The 13302-nt window shown below is 41.3% G+C and overlaps 1 protein-coding gene across 2 annotated transcripts in view; it reads right to left on the bottom strand.

Annotated features, from left to right (window-relative positions):
* LOC131221633 (insulin-degrading enzyme-like 1, peroxisomal) overlaps positions 1-13302 on the bottom strand; it is a 112208-nt gene that overhangs the window by 47419 nt on the left and 51487 nt on the right. For both annotated transcript variants that reach the window (XM_058216928.1, XM_058216936.1), the window contains 2 exons: positions 2061-2156; positions 1774-1963 (listed from right to left, as the gene is read on the bottom strand). In XM_058216928.1, the coding sequence (XP_058072911.1) occupies positions 1774-1963; positions 2061-2156 (286 nt within the window). The remainder of the gene's footprint in view (positions 1-1773; positions 1964-2060; positions 2157-13302) is intronic.

The raw sequence follows: 13302 nt of genomic DNA on the forward strand, positions 1-13302 counted from the left end.
TGTATCTATCGCATCCCTTAAAAAAGGGTAAGCTACTTGCGTCCTACCACCGCCCGTCTCTAGTTGGGAACGAGCAGTAGCTTTAATTGGCCACCGTGATGTATGAATATTATCCACACCGTCCATCCAGTTTTTCGTATCATTATAAGATATAAGCCCAAAAATGAGGAAGATCCAAAGCCCAGGTGGACCACACCACATGAATCAGTGTGATAATGATTCTCACGGTTGAAAATTTTCTAGGGCCCACCATGATGTCTATTTTCCATCCAACCTATTCATAAAGTTACGTAGACCTGGATGAAGAGAAAACACAAATATCAGCTCCATCCAAAACTTCTGTGGCCCTAAAAGATTTCAACGGTAAGAGTTTAATCCCCATTTTGTAGTCCACTTGAGCCTTGGATCTGTCTCATTTTTGGGTCTATACCCTAAAATAATACGAAAAAATGGATTGACAGTGTGGATAAGACTCATACATCACGTGGCCACTCAAAGCTGCTGCTTGTTCCCAGATGGAGATGGCGGGGGTAGGACGCAATCTGCGTCCTCAAAAAATGGCTTCTGAAGCCAATCTCGCAGCAAAGATAGGGTTCCGATCATTCCAGAACCCTAAAATCCTAAAATTTCTCTGAAAAATCCCCCAAATCCCTTAGATTTTTGGCAGACCGCTAGCTCTCGATCGAGCGGCCCACCAAATTCAGCTTCCAATCGCAATCTTCTTCCACAGGTACCAAAATCCCCTTCTATGAAAGATTTTCCCTCTCTTTTTTCCTAATTTTTCGGTAAATCTGCATATACAACACGATAGGATTGCTAAAATCGTGTGATATTCTGCGATATATCGCACGATTAAAAAGAATTTTGACTATTTATTTATTTATTTATTTCCAAAGGAATCGGATATGTTTCATCTCGCTGGGCAGCGATAACAATAATATCGGCCGATAGTATCGATATTACGAACACTGGCACCAATAGGTAATAAGATGAGGCAAGTATACATAGATGGTCTAGTCATGTGCATTGGAGACCAAGAATCGCACCAGTTAAAAGGAGTGAGTTGATAGAAATTAAAGGCTCTAAAAGGGCAATGGGAAGGCCCAAAAAGACGTGCATGGTGGTGGTAAGAGATGACCTGACCTATCGTCTAATTGAAGGTATAACCCTTGATAAAGTGGAATAGTGGAATAATATTCATGTAGCTGACCCTAATTAATTGGATAAGGCAAAAATGATGATGTTGACTCCAAATTACAAATAATTGCATTTGCAAAACTATTTCCAAAACCCAGACTTTGCAACACTGCATGGAAAATACATAGCTGAAGAAGAATGCAAATAAAAATCATTTTACCTTTTAAAAAGGTCACGGAGAAGGCAACTGAAAGATGCATTTGTGTTACAATTCAATTGTTGCAGAAGGTCTTGGAAGGATTCCAGCAATGGTGGAAACATGTTGCTTGTATATTATGGCTATTAAAAGGGCAAACCATAGAAAATTTAAACTATCTAAACTGCTTACGATGAGAGACCCTAAATAGACTCAATAATTTCTAACTAGAATTACCTAAAGCTCCTGTTTTCAAAGAAAACAACGATTCATTTAACACACATGATAAATTATAAAGAAAGTTGCACATTATCATGTAAAACAACAGAGAACAAGAAACTCGGAAGGAAAGAATACATGCGACAAAATTGTCGAGGAATGATAGCTACGTAATAGAAAGTAAACATTTAAAACTTAAAATGGCAGTTCCAATTGCTTACCATATTCATTCAAATAATCCATCAATAACCTTGTAAAAATTTCAGTAAGGACTTCGGCTTCGGGGGAGTAGCTTGATTCAGGGCAATTGAAATCTATCTTGATGTAAGCCTTAGGGGTGGAGAACATAGTATCAGGTTTGTACCACAATCTTGAAATGGAAGACCTCCTCAACAGAACTGGAAATTTAGGCTGATCATAGGCCAATCATGTTAGATATTCAGTTAAATGAAAATTCCTATGAGATAAGGACTTTCAGTAAAAACATGTGTATAAAAAATTTGTATACCTTCTCTTGCACGTCTTTAATTGACAAATCAGTGGGAATGAATACGTTTGGTGCTGGAAGATGCACGTCAGCATTAGGAGTCGTCTCTAACCATTGCTACAAAACATAATAATTCAAAGATCACCAATTTTATTTGCAAAGTGATATAGAACTGAACTAAATTTCTTCATCATCCAAGTCATCCCAAATCTGGAAATAAAGTAAGGGCCTGTTTGAAAAGCTGGAAAAGAAAGGAAAAGAAACTGATTACCTTTTACAAGACCTTTTCTCATGTTTTCATTTCTAGAGAAAACTGTGGATTCCAGGAAATAATTATATGCCTCTACCACTATTGCAATTCTCTAGCACAAGATTCAAGGTGATTGTTGTCTAATGAATTGAAAATTTCACTTGTGAAACAAACATGCCCTTAGAAATGTAATCCATTTCTAATAGCCATCATCATCCAAGCCTTATCCCAACATTTCTCAATAGTACCAATGTAAATAATCATTACAATTCCCACTTTTGGTTTCTTTTTATGAGGACATCCGAGCACCATTCAAAGTATACTAGAGGAAGAGAGCTTTAGCCCCAGTTCTAGCATATCTATGGTTGGATGATCATTATATGGGGCCCGAATTGAGTAAGTAGCAACGTTGGCAGAGACCACATGCATGTTCATGCATCTTTGAAGACCCCACACTGGGAAGATGCATCTGGACTGCATATGGGAGCTTACTGAACACATCTAGACTGTTGGATTGAGTAGATGTTTTCATCGGACCATTGGCCCATCTTGATCAGTAGGCCATCTTGACCTTAGACATTATGAGATATTAGTTTAGTTATTTTCTCAGTTATTTTATTTATTTTGTGGGTTGTTTTATGTTTTAGTTGATTTATGGGGAATTTTGAATATTTTAGAGCAATAAGAGTGTTTTCGTAAGAACACCCCAAATAGTCTATAAAGGCTTGGGTGTGTGAGTACCCTAGCATTATTATGCATTTAATGATAATAATAATAATAAAATTCTCATTTCCTTGAGCAAAGAAAACCTCCTGTGATTGGAGTGAAGCCATGGAGTGATTTCATCCTCTCTCTCTCTCTCTCTCTCTCTCTCTCTCTCTCTCTCTCTCTCATTCTCTTCTTCAAGGTATTATCTTCTCTTTTCTGTTCTTATCTCTCTACTTCCCTCAATCTCTCTCTATTCCTTTATTTGCCTTTTGTTTTCTTCAAAACCCATTCCCATCCTCTCAAAAACCCACCTAAACCTAGATCCACCCCAACTGTATCACCGTATGAACCCCCACCCTCGACTGTACGACCATCCGTACAACCAACCCATTCCCCCTATCTTTCCCTCTTTGATCCTTCACCCTTTCCCCTTGAATCCCATAACCCTAACATAGAAACTAGAGTCCAAAAACGCTAATTCCCAATTCCTAACCTCCCTAATCCAATTCCCCAATTTCCTAATCCTTAAATTTAACCCTAACACATCAAAACCCTAACTAGGACAAGTGATTCCCTTTGAATCAAGAGATCTCCCTATGCTAGATGGAAGTTCTACCTTCCATAGATCCTAATCGATTCATATTTTGTTACATCTCATTGCGAGATTGTTTACGATTTTGAACTGGAACATGTTTTGTTACTTGGATTATTTAACTTTGTAATAGAGTAGTTTTATTTTTGTGTTTTGATTGCTTTAATTAATCCGTTATTTAGTTTTAGCACATCATTCTAGGTTAGACCCAGTGTTCATACTATCAGTGAGAAATCGATAATATCGCCGATAATATTGGTGTCGCCTGAGTTGCGACATCGAAACTCGCTTCTTTCGTTTATCTTCCTAATATAGGCGAATTTTCAGCGATTTTATCGTTTTTTCGTGAAAAATACAGTTGTCGGTGAGAAATTGTTGTAGCTACCTACCCTGCCACGAGATAACTGTCGCAAACAACCCCTTTTTGACGCCGATAATATTGGGAGACTGCATAAATACCCAAAAATAGAAAAAAAAAAAAAAAAAGGGGGGGGGGGGAGCTTTTTGGATTTCGTACCTGTACAAGAGGATTGCTGATCCTTTTTTTGAATAGATCATAAATTTCAAATGGAATGACAATTTTAGCAAAGAATCTGCGAAATCTCAGCGATCTTGGAGAGGTCTTTTTGGGATTTTGGGGTTTTGAGGTTCCCTTTTGGAACCCTCTTTTGTTTTCAGAAAACGGGAGTGGATTAGTTGGTAGGGACGCAGATTAGATACTGACAAGTTGAGTAGCCAGACTCGCAACTAAAGTGACGCCACCGAGTTCTGTGGGGCCCACCATGATGTATGTGTTATCTCTACACCGTCCATCCATTTGGAGAGATCATTTTAAGGGATGAGACAAAGAATGAGTCAGATACAAATCTGGAGTGGATCCCATCATAGAAAACAGTGGGAGAGGGACGCACACCGTTGAAACCTTCCTAAGGTCCACTATGATGTTTATCTGAGATCCAACCTGTTTATAATTTAATATAGACATGAAAGAAGGGAAAAAACAAATTTCAGCTTAATAGAAAACTTTTGTGGCCTTTAGAAATTTTTAATGGTGCGCATCACTCTCTCCACTGTTTTCTGTGGTGGGGTCCACTCAAGCTTTGGATATGACTCGTACTTTGTCTCATGCCATAAAATGATAGATCCAAATGAATGGACTGTGTGGATACACCACATACATCATGGTGGGCCCCATAGAACTTGGTGACGTCACTTCAGTAGCGAGTCTGGCTACTCAACCTATCAGTATCTAATCCGCGTCCAATTGGTAGTGTGGTGTGCGGGTCAATCTCGGTGCCGTCTGGATGTCACTAAGTTCCGTAGGCCCCACCATGATGTATGTGTTATATACATGTAAGATCATTTTATCAATATCGTCCATTTATTTGCCAAATATAATTTTAGGGCATGGGCCAAAAAAATGAGGCAGATCCGCATCTCAGGTGTGCCACACCAAAGGAAACAATGGTGATTAAATGCCCACCATTAAAAACTTCGTAGGGCCCATTATAAACTTCCTATAGCTATTGTAACGTTTTTTTGCCATCCAACCTATTGCTTAGGTCACACGGACTGGGATGAAGCGGAAACACAATTATCAGCTTGATCAAAAACTTTCAGTGGGCCCCTAAGGAGTTTTTAATGGCAAGATTCAACCAGTATTGTTTCCCTTGGTGTGTTCCACTTGAGATTTGGATCTACTTCATTTTTGAGTCTCTGTCCTAAAATGATATGGTGAAACGGATAAATGGAGTGGATTTCCCAAAAGAATGATAGTGGGCCCCACATGGTAAGGATAACACCCACATGTATCCGGGTAACATCTAATCCACTCCACGAAGGACACATTGCCTACTGACACTTATAGCCAGTAGCTAGTGGATGGTGCTTTGTGGGACCCACCATAATGTTTGTGTTTATCCATTCCGTTCATTCATTTTTTCAAATCATTTTAGGACAAGCCAAAAAATTAGGCAAATCCACATCTCCTGTGGAGCACATCACAGAAATCAGTCGTGATTGAATGCCCACCATTTAAAAAAAATAATCATGTAGGGGTCACAAAATTTTGGATGAAGCTGATACTTGTTTTTTTTCCTTTCATCTAGGACTTTATGAGCTTATCAATAGGATGGATGGAAAATAAACATTACAGTGGGCCTTGGGAAGGATTTAATGGTGGGCTTTCAGTCACCACTATTTCTTATGGTGTGGTCTAGTTGAGATGTGGATCAATCTTATCTTTTGGCCCAATCCATAAATTAATCTTTAAAAACAAATGAACAGTGTAGATAAAACACATATCTTGGTATTGGTGAGACAGATCAAATGCTCAAGTGGAGCACAGCACAGGAAACAATGAGGACTGACTGCGTACAGTTGAAAATCTCTTGGGGCTATAAAAGTTATGGATCAAACCGATATTGATATGTATGTTTTTCTTGCGGTGTGGTCCACTTGAGATCTGGATATGCTTCATTATTGGGCCTATGTGCTCAAATGAGTTAGCAAAAAGGATGGACCGTGTGGATATACAACGGATACATTAAGGTAGGCCCATGGTCAGGTGCCACCCACATTCCTATCCCTAGAAAACTTGCCAAGGTCCACCATATTATTTTATTGCTCATCCAAACCCTTGATAAGGTGTCACAAACCATTGATCAAGGCCAAATCCTGTTGGGTGAGGCCATGGCCACTCCTAATATGTTCTCTTTGCTTAGATAAGGTGTCATTATTCGAGTGATTTCTTTCAGCAGTGCATGCTTTTTAGGTCCCGTTAAATGAAAACTTTTTATGTGATGCATTCTTTTTACAATTTTTTATTCCTAAATATCCATATATGTGTATTTAGGTATGTCCTGAAATTTCACTGAAAAATTATACACTTTTTCCCATATTTCCCTATTTTCCCTCGCATTTCCGGTTATCTCTGATATTATCGGCGATAACGATATTATATCTTTATCTCCAGCTAGCGAAACTTGTAGCGATACCGACAACTTGAACACTGGTTAGACCATCCATCCTGCATCAAATTTTGGTATCAAAGCCTAGGGTTAGCCTAGGGTTTAGTGTGGTCCTCAAATTAGCACAGGACTTTCATGTTGCATTTAGAGTAGGCTTTTCTTATTGACGCATCTAAGATTAGCAGCCTTCCCATTCTCACCACATTGCATTTAGAGTCTTTAGTTCCTAAGGATCTCTTTTCGATCCCCAGTTTATGCCCACTCGTATTGGGCGCAGTTTGGTTTACACCCCATTATGAATTTAAAATAGCTTGTCGAGGCTATTGATGCCATAAAAAACCATCTCGCGGCCATCGAAGCCCAAAGTAAAACCACCAGTAACCAACTGGCAACCCTCATGAATGAGACCAATACTCACATGACCTAGTTAGAAGCCTCTCTCCAGGAAAAACCCAATGATGGGGAGGATGACTAATCTCAAGCGAGTGATCAAGTTAGTGGACGTGGAAGAGGTCGTGATCGAGGTAATGGTCGTGGTGGGGTACATGCCCAACCACCCTTGGAGAGTATCAAACCACCATGATACTAATGAGTGTGTAGTGAAAAATGTGAAAGTTGAGGAATCAAGTTATGATGATCACTTAGACCCAAAGGCCTTTGGCTTGCGGACATTAATCATTATTTTGAGTGGTACGATATGTCCGATCGCTGTCGGGTGAGATTCGTCAACATGAAGTTGGTGGGCCAAGCCAAGTTGTTTTGAACGAATGTCGAGCGGAAGATGGAGAGGTGTGGAAATGACCTAGTCTCACTATGGGCCAAGATGAAAGACATCTTAAAGGATAGCGCCAAAAGCTTTTGGATCAGTGGTAATCCTTTCGTCAGAGATCAATGCCCGTGGTAGATTACATCGCCAAGTTTGATGAATATATGATGCGTTGCAACATCGAGGAGGACCTGTTAATGACCCTTTTCCGTTTCAGGATGGGCCTCCGACCCGAGCTTCAGCGTGAGCTCATCATTCCTCATGAGTCACAATGTCAGCACCCTGGAGCATGCCATCCAAGTGGTGCAAGAGCTTGAGCGGTATTTGAAACAGCAATTCGTGAGGTGCTTCGACTCTCATGAATCCAATGTCAGGGCCACTCTCCAGGGAGCTAAGCCTAATTTTAGAAATCACTCCAAAGCCCCTACTAGTACTCAATCCAACAATAGGGACGTGAAGGGAAAATGTCTAGCTAGTTCCAACTCGAGGGTAGGTGAGCAAACACAGTGTTACAACTACCAATGATATGGTCATTTCGCAAACTAGTGCCCACGAAAGAGTGAAATAAGGCTCTCGTGATTGGCGAGTTTGATGAGGATGCGAATGATTAGGGCAATTGTGAAGAAGAAGAATATCAGCTTGAAATTGCTGCTAGTGATGAAGTTAAAGGTGTTGAAGCTATGTCACTTGCTGCTATCAGACGCGCCTTAGCCCAAGCTAAAGAGAGTGATGTTTGTCGTAGGAAATCAAATTTCCACACTTACATCAAGTGTTGTGGTGACAAAAACTGCAAGGTGATAATTGATAGTGGCAGTTGCACCAATGTGGTCTCTGCCAGCACTATATTTTGTTAGGGTTTGAAACCCATCCTTCACCCTCAGCCTTTTTGAGTTTCTTGGGTTTATGCATCCTCGATAGTGGTTTCTAAGGGATGTCTTATTCCCATTCAATTTGCTTCCTACAAAGACATGCTATGGTGTGATGTTTTACCTATGGATGTAGGCCACATCATTTTGTAACACTATTCGGCCGTTCAAATATGTGTTTATTTATGTATGAAGGAAAGAGAATAGAGCTAAATCCTCTTCTGCCCAAAAGCACCACGGAGAAGGGGGACACCAAGAAGGGTGATCTAAAAGATGTGAGGAAATCCCAGCCTAAATCTCTCCACATAATAAACGCCAAAGAGTTTGAAAGGGAGACTAAGGCTGATTTAATGGTGTATGCCCTCCTGGAAGGAGAGGTGACACCCGAGGTTAGCATAGAGTTGCCACCTGAAGTGAATCCGGTGGAGGAGTTTAGCGATGTCTTCCCTTAGGTCCTACCGAATGAGCTTTCATACCTGCAGGACATTCAGCATGCCATAGATCTTGTCCCTAGGTCGATCTACCAAACCTTCCTCATTACCAAATGAACCTTATGGAGCATGCAGAGTTGAAGAGGCAAGTAGATGAGCTTCTTAGGAAAGAATTCATTCAGGAAAGCTTGAGTCTGCGGGTCGTGCCAAACCTCCTCACGCCTAAGAAAGATGACATGTGGCGCATGTGCATGGACGGTTGGGCCATCAATAAGATCACGATCAAGTATTGATTTCCTATACTGTGTTTTGATGCCATGTTAGTTATGATGGGTAGTGCCATGATGCTATCAAAGATTGACTTCAAAAGCGGGTGTCATTAGATACATATTTGCCCCAGAGATGAATGGAAGATAACCTTCAAAACGAAGGATGAGCTACATGAGTGGTTAGCCATGCCTTTTAGCTTAACCAACGCTCTGACTACGTTCATGAGAGTGATGACCCAGGTGTTACGGCCCTTTATGGGTAAGTTTCTAGTGTTATATTTTGACGACATCATCATTTATAATACCTCTAAGGAACAATAACTCCACCATTTTAGGCAAGTTTGCAGGGCTCTCAAAAATGAGAAGTTATATGCTAACCTGAAGAAGTGTTCCTTCATGTATGTAGAACCGAGCTGAGCTTGGCACAACTCAACTCGGCCACTAGCTAACCCCAGCTCGAACTCGGCTCAGTCCTCGAGCCTGACTGGCCAACTCGGCTCGGTTCGGTCAGCAGCTCGAGCTAGTTCGAGTCGAGTTCGAGACAAGATCGAGCATGTGCGGCATTTTCTCAAACACATGGAGTGCACCTTCAATTTCTCACAGTATGTAAAATAGCACCAACAGTTTATAGGAATTTCATCAAACACTCAGTAGGCAACATCAAAATCAAGGTACAAGGGTATTTGTTTCATATCCATACCTTCCTCGCCACCTACCAACACTTCGTTGAGTCATTTCATTAAACACTTGGTGAGCAACATCAATATCAAAATAACCGAGTCACCGAACTGGCTCGATTCGAGTTGGGGTTCGATCCGAGTCGATTCGAGCTCGGACAAGCTCGAAATTTTTTAGAGCTCCAAAAATCAACTCGACTCGGCTCAAACTCAGTTTGGAACCGAGTCGAATCGAGCTTTTTTTAGTCGAGTCGAACGAGTTAACCAAGCTAACTCAATTCGTGTACAACTCTACATGTATGATTAAGTTTTCTTAGGCTTCATTGTTTTATCTAAGGGCATGATTGCGGATCACCAAAAGGTCAAGGTTATAATAAGTTGGCTTGAACCACAAACCATTCATGAGGTGCATAGCTTTCACAGCTTAGCCACTTTTTATAAGCAGTTCATCGAGGCTTAGTTCCATTGTGGCTCCCATCACAGACTGTATTAAAAATGGGGACTTCGAATGGGCTAATGTTGCCTCCAAGGCGTTCAAGGAGATTAAGGGCAAGATGATTGAGGCTCTTTTCATGCACCTTCCTGACCTTTCTAAAGTCTTCGAGGTTGCATGTGATGCATTTGGAGTTGGTATAGGTGGAGTGCTTAGCCAGGAAGGGCACTCTATTGCCTATTTTAGTGAGAAGTTGAATGAGGTGAAACAACGATATTCTACCTATGAAAAGGAATTCTATGCAGCAATCCAATCGTTGCAACATTGGCGACATTATTTATTACCACGAGAGTTTGTCTTCTTTTCTAACAATGAGGCCTTGCGATACCTCAACTCTCAAAAGAAATTAAACCCAAGGCATGCCAAGTGGGTTGAGTTTCTTCAAGAGCACACCTTTGTTTTGAATCATAAGACCGACGTCGAGAATAAACCTGTAAATGCCCTTAGTCGTAGAATGGCATTACTCCAATCCAGAAGCATGGAAGTCACTGGGTTCGAATAATTGAAAGGAGAATATTCTGCGTGCCCAAATTTTGGGAAAGTATACACGTCACTTTTAAATGACCAGTCGAGTAGTGCTAAAGGGTTTGTCCTGAGCGATGAGTTTTTATTTAAAAGTGTCTGACTCTGCATTCCTTGCATCTTCCTACGGGATTTTCTTGTTTGGGAGCTTCATTCCGAAGTACTCGGTCATTTTGGTCAAGACAAGACTATTGCCCTTGTCGAGGCTAGATTTTATTGGCCCAGACTCAAGCAAGACATTACCAAAATTATTGGGCAATATAGGACTTGTCAACTGGCAAAGCAAAAAAGGCACAATACTGGATTATATACGCCTTTGCCAATGTCACACGCTCCGTGCAAGATATCAGTATGGATTTCGTGCTTAGGTTACCAAAGACGATCAGAAAGCACAATTTCATCTTTATGGTGGTGGACTATTTCTCGAAAATGTCCCATTTTCTCCCATGTTCCAAAACATCCGATGCCTCCAACATTGCCAAGCTTTTCTTTGGAGAAACTAAAGCTACTTCATTCTCTACCACATAAAACATATTGAGATCAACAACCAAAAGAAAAGTTACATGCACTGCTTCGAAATCAGAACCATTCTACCTTGGGATTGTTTTCCTATTCCATCTGTTTGTGGAGAAAGCCCTAATAACACCAAATATGTCCCGTTGCGATCAATACCGGGAGTGGAAGAATCCCTTGAGAGGAGAGGATGATTTCATCCTCTAGGGAAAACCCTTAGAAGCGACGGATGGCTCGGCATCTCAACCTCAACCGGAAGTCCTATTGTTGCTACCAAATTGCTTTCTATTCCAAATCCTCATAAAAAGGATTAGTATCGACTTCTTCAAAAGAAACTTCCTGACGAACAGACGAGACTTCTTGTCTATTTGCCTTGAAAACCTGATGCATCGGCATGACTTCAACCGCACAAGAAGCCTCTCCACAAACCCCTTTCGAGAAATGATCGGGAGTATCGAGGGGACTATGCGAAAAAGGCTCGCATGTACCACCCCTTAAGTTATTTGGTGCACGTGCGACCAAGAAGACGAAAACCTCTCATGAGAGAGCTTCCGCACGAGCCTTTGGTGAGAAAACAGTCCTTGCCCTAGTGGAAACACCCTCCTCCAAGACCAGAAAGAGACCCCCACCCTCCTCTTCTATTACCTCATTAATTCCTGTTGCCATCGCCGGCGAGGGCTGATGAACAATGCCAGATGCCGCTTCCTCCATCATCCCTTTTGATGTCTTTTTTCTCCTGGCCAATAGAGAAAAGACATAACTTTTGGCAACCTTCCAATGTTCCAGTAGAGCATTTTTCCCGTGCTCCTCTGTATTTCCATTCTATTGCCGTTGGCGACCTCTCTTCCGCACTGATTGCTTCCAACTCCGCCCGCTCCACTACAACTTTCACTATGATTACTGCTGCCCCAACTTTAATTCTTGCAAAACGCACCCCTTCACTATCTTCTGTTCTTGGGTCAATTTCTACTACTGTTCCCAAACAAGCACCTAGCTCTTTAAAGATATCGGATGCCCAGAATTCCAATAGGATGTTCCACAGTTGGAACCATATTTTATCTGACCCCGGGATATACCATTCCTCCTGACGTTTAATACTACCAAAAAAACCTTTGTCGTGCATGGGCACAACTAGAAGGATCGCTTCAATGACTTCGATAGACGTAAGAGAGAGCAAAAACAAACTTCCCATAAGTCTTTTTAAGACTGTATCTTCCTGTTCCATTCCAGTGCAATGGGATGCCAAGCATTCCATAATAACTTCTTCTAATATCCTCGGGCATACTGAGAGGACTAAGCTATGATTAAAGGATTGCAGGGACTACCACGAGCTGTTCGTGAATGTGTACTCCCAGCCCCTCTGCCAAGCACACCCTCTAAACCCATTTTTTCTCCCTTGATCTTAGAGACCCTTCATCCTTGCTTTCACTCCCTTTTTGGACAAGTTCTCCACCACTTGTTTGTAAGATCTACCTCCACCATGATCTCTCTGTAATTTATCTGTCTCTAGAGGAATAGTGGGAACTCCCATTTGCTTGCCTTCGTTTTACCCATCGCCTCCGACTTCTTTTCTATCACTCACTTACCACCTTCCGCGTTTTTTTAACTCTGGCCCAAATCTAAATTCTTGGACTCACAGTTTAACCCCACAAAACCTTTCTCCATTTAGCACTTGCACCACCTTCTCCAACTCTAGTTTCGACAACATTCGGACAAAAGCAAAACCGGGGGAGTTGCTGAAAGCCTATCTTGAGGTATAACTACCTCCATGAATATACCTGCTTGCCCAAAGACCCTCTCGAAATTAGCCAGCAATTATTCTTCCAGATAACTATCCACGAATAATGTAGGGTATTCCAAAAGCTTTTGTTTACTCGATCTGTCGAGTCCCTGTTTACCGGCCCTCTAATATGATACATGATTCCAACCCCCTGATCTATCTTATCCAGATTGGAGGCCGATGGAATCCCCAGAACACTGGAGAATTGATTCCCATTTCCTTCTTGTTGAGATTGAGAATCTCGTCTTACCAAGTCTCCACCCTTCTCGTCGCTACTCTCACCTCGCTTTTCTCGCCACTCGCTCCTAGATTTTCCCCTTAGTTCATTTTCAAAACGGATTAATGTGAGCAATGAAAAGTACAAAATATTTGCCAGCTCTCATCATAGGTTTAAGGAATTTCAAGTAGGGGAATATGTGATGGTTCA

Source organism: Magnolia sinica, chromosome 1, assembly GCF_029962835.1.
Source record: "Magnolia sinica isolate HGM2019 chromosome 1, MsV1, whole genome shotgun sequence".
Taxonomy (NCBI): Eukaryota; Viridiplantae; Streptophyta; class Magnoliopsida; order Magnoliales; family Magnoliaceae; genus Magnolia; species Magnolia sinica.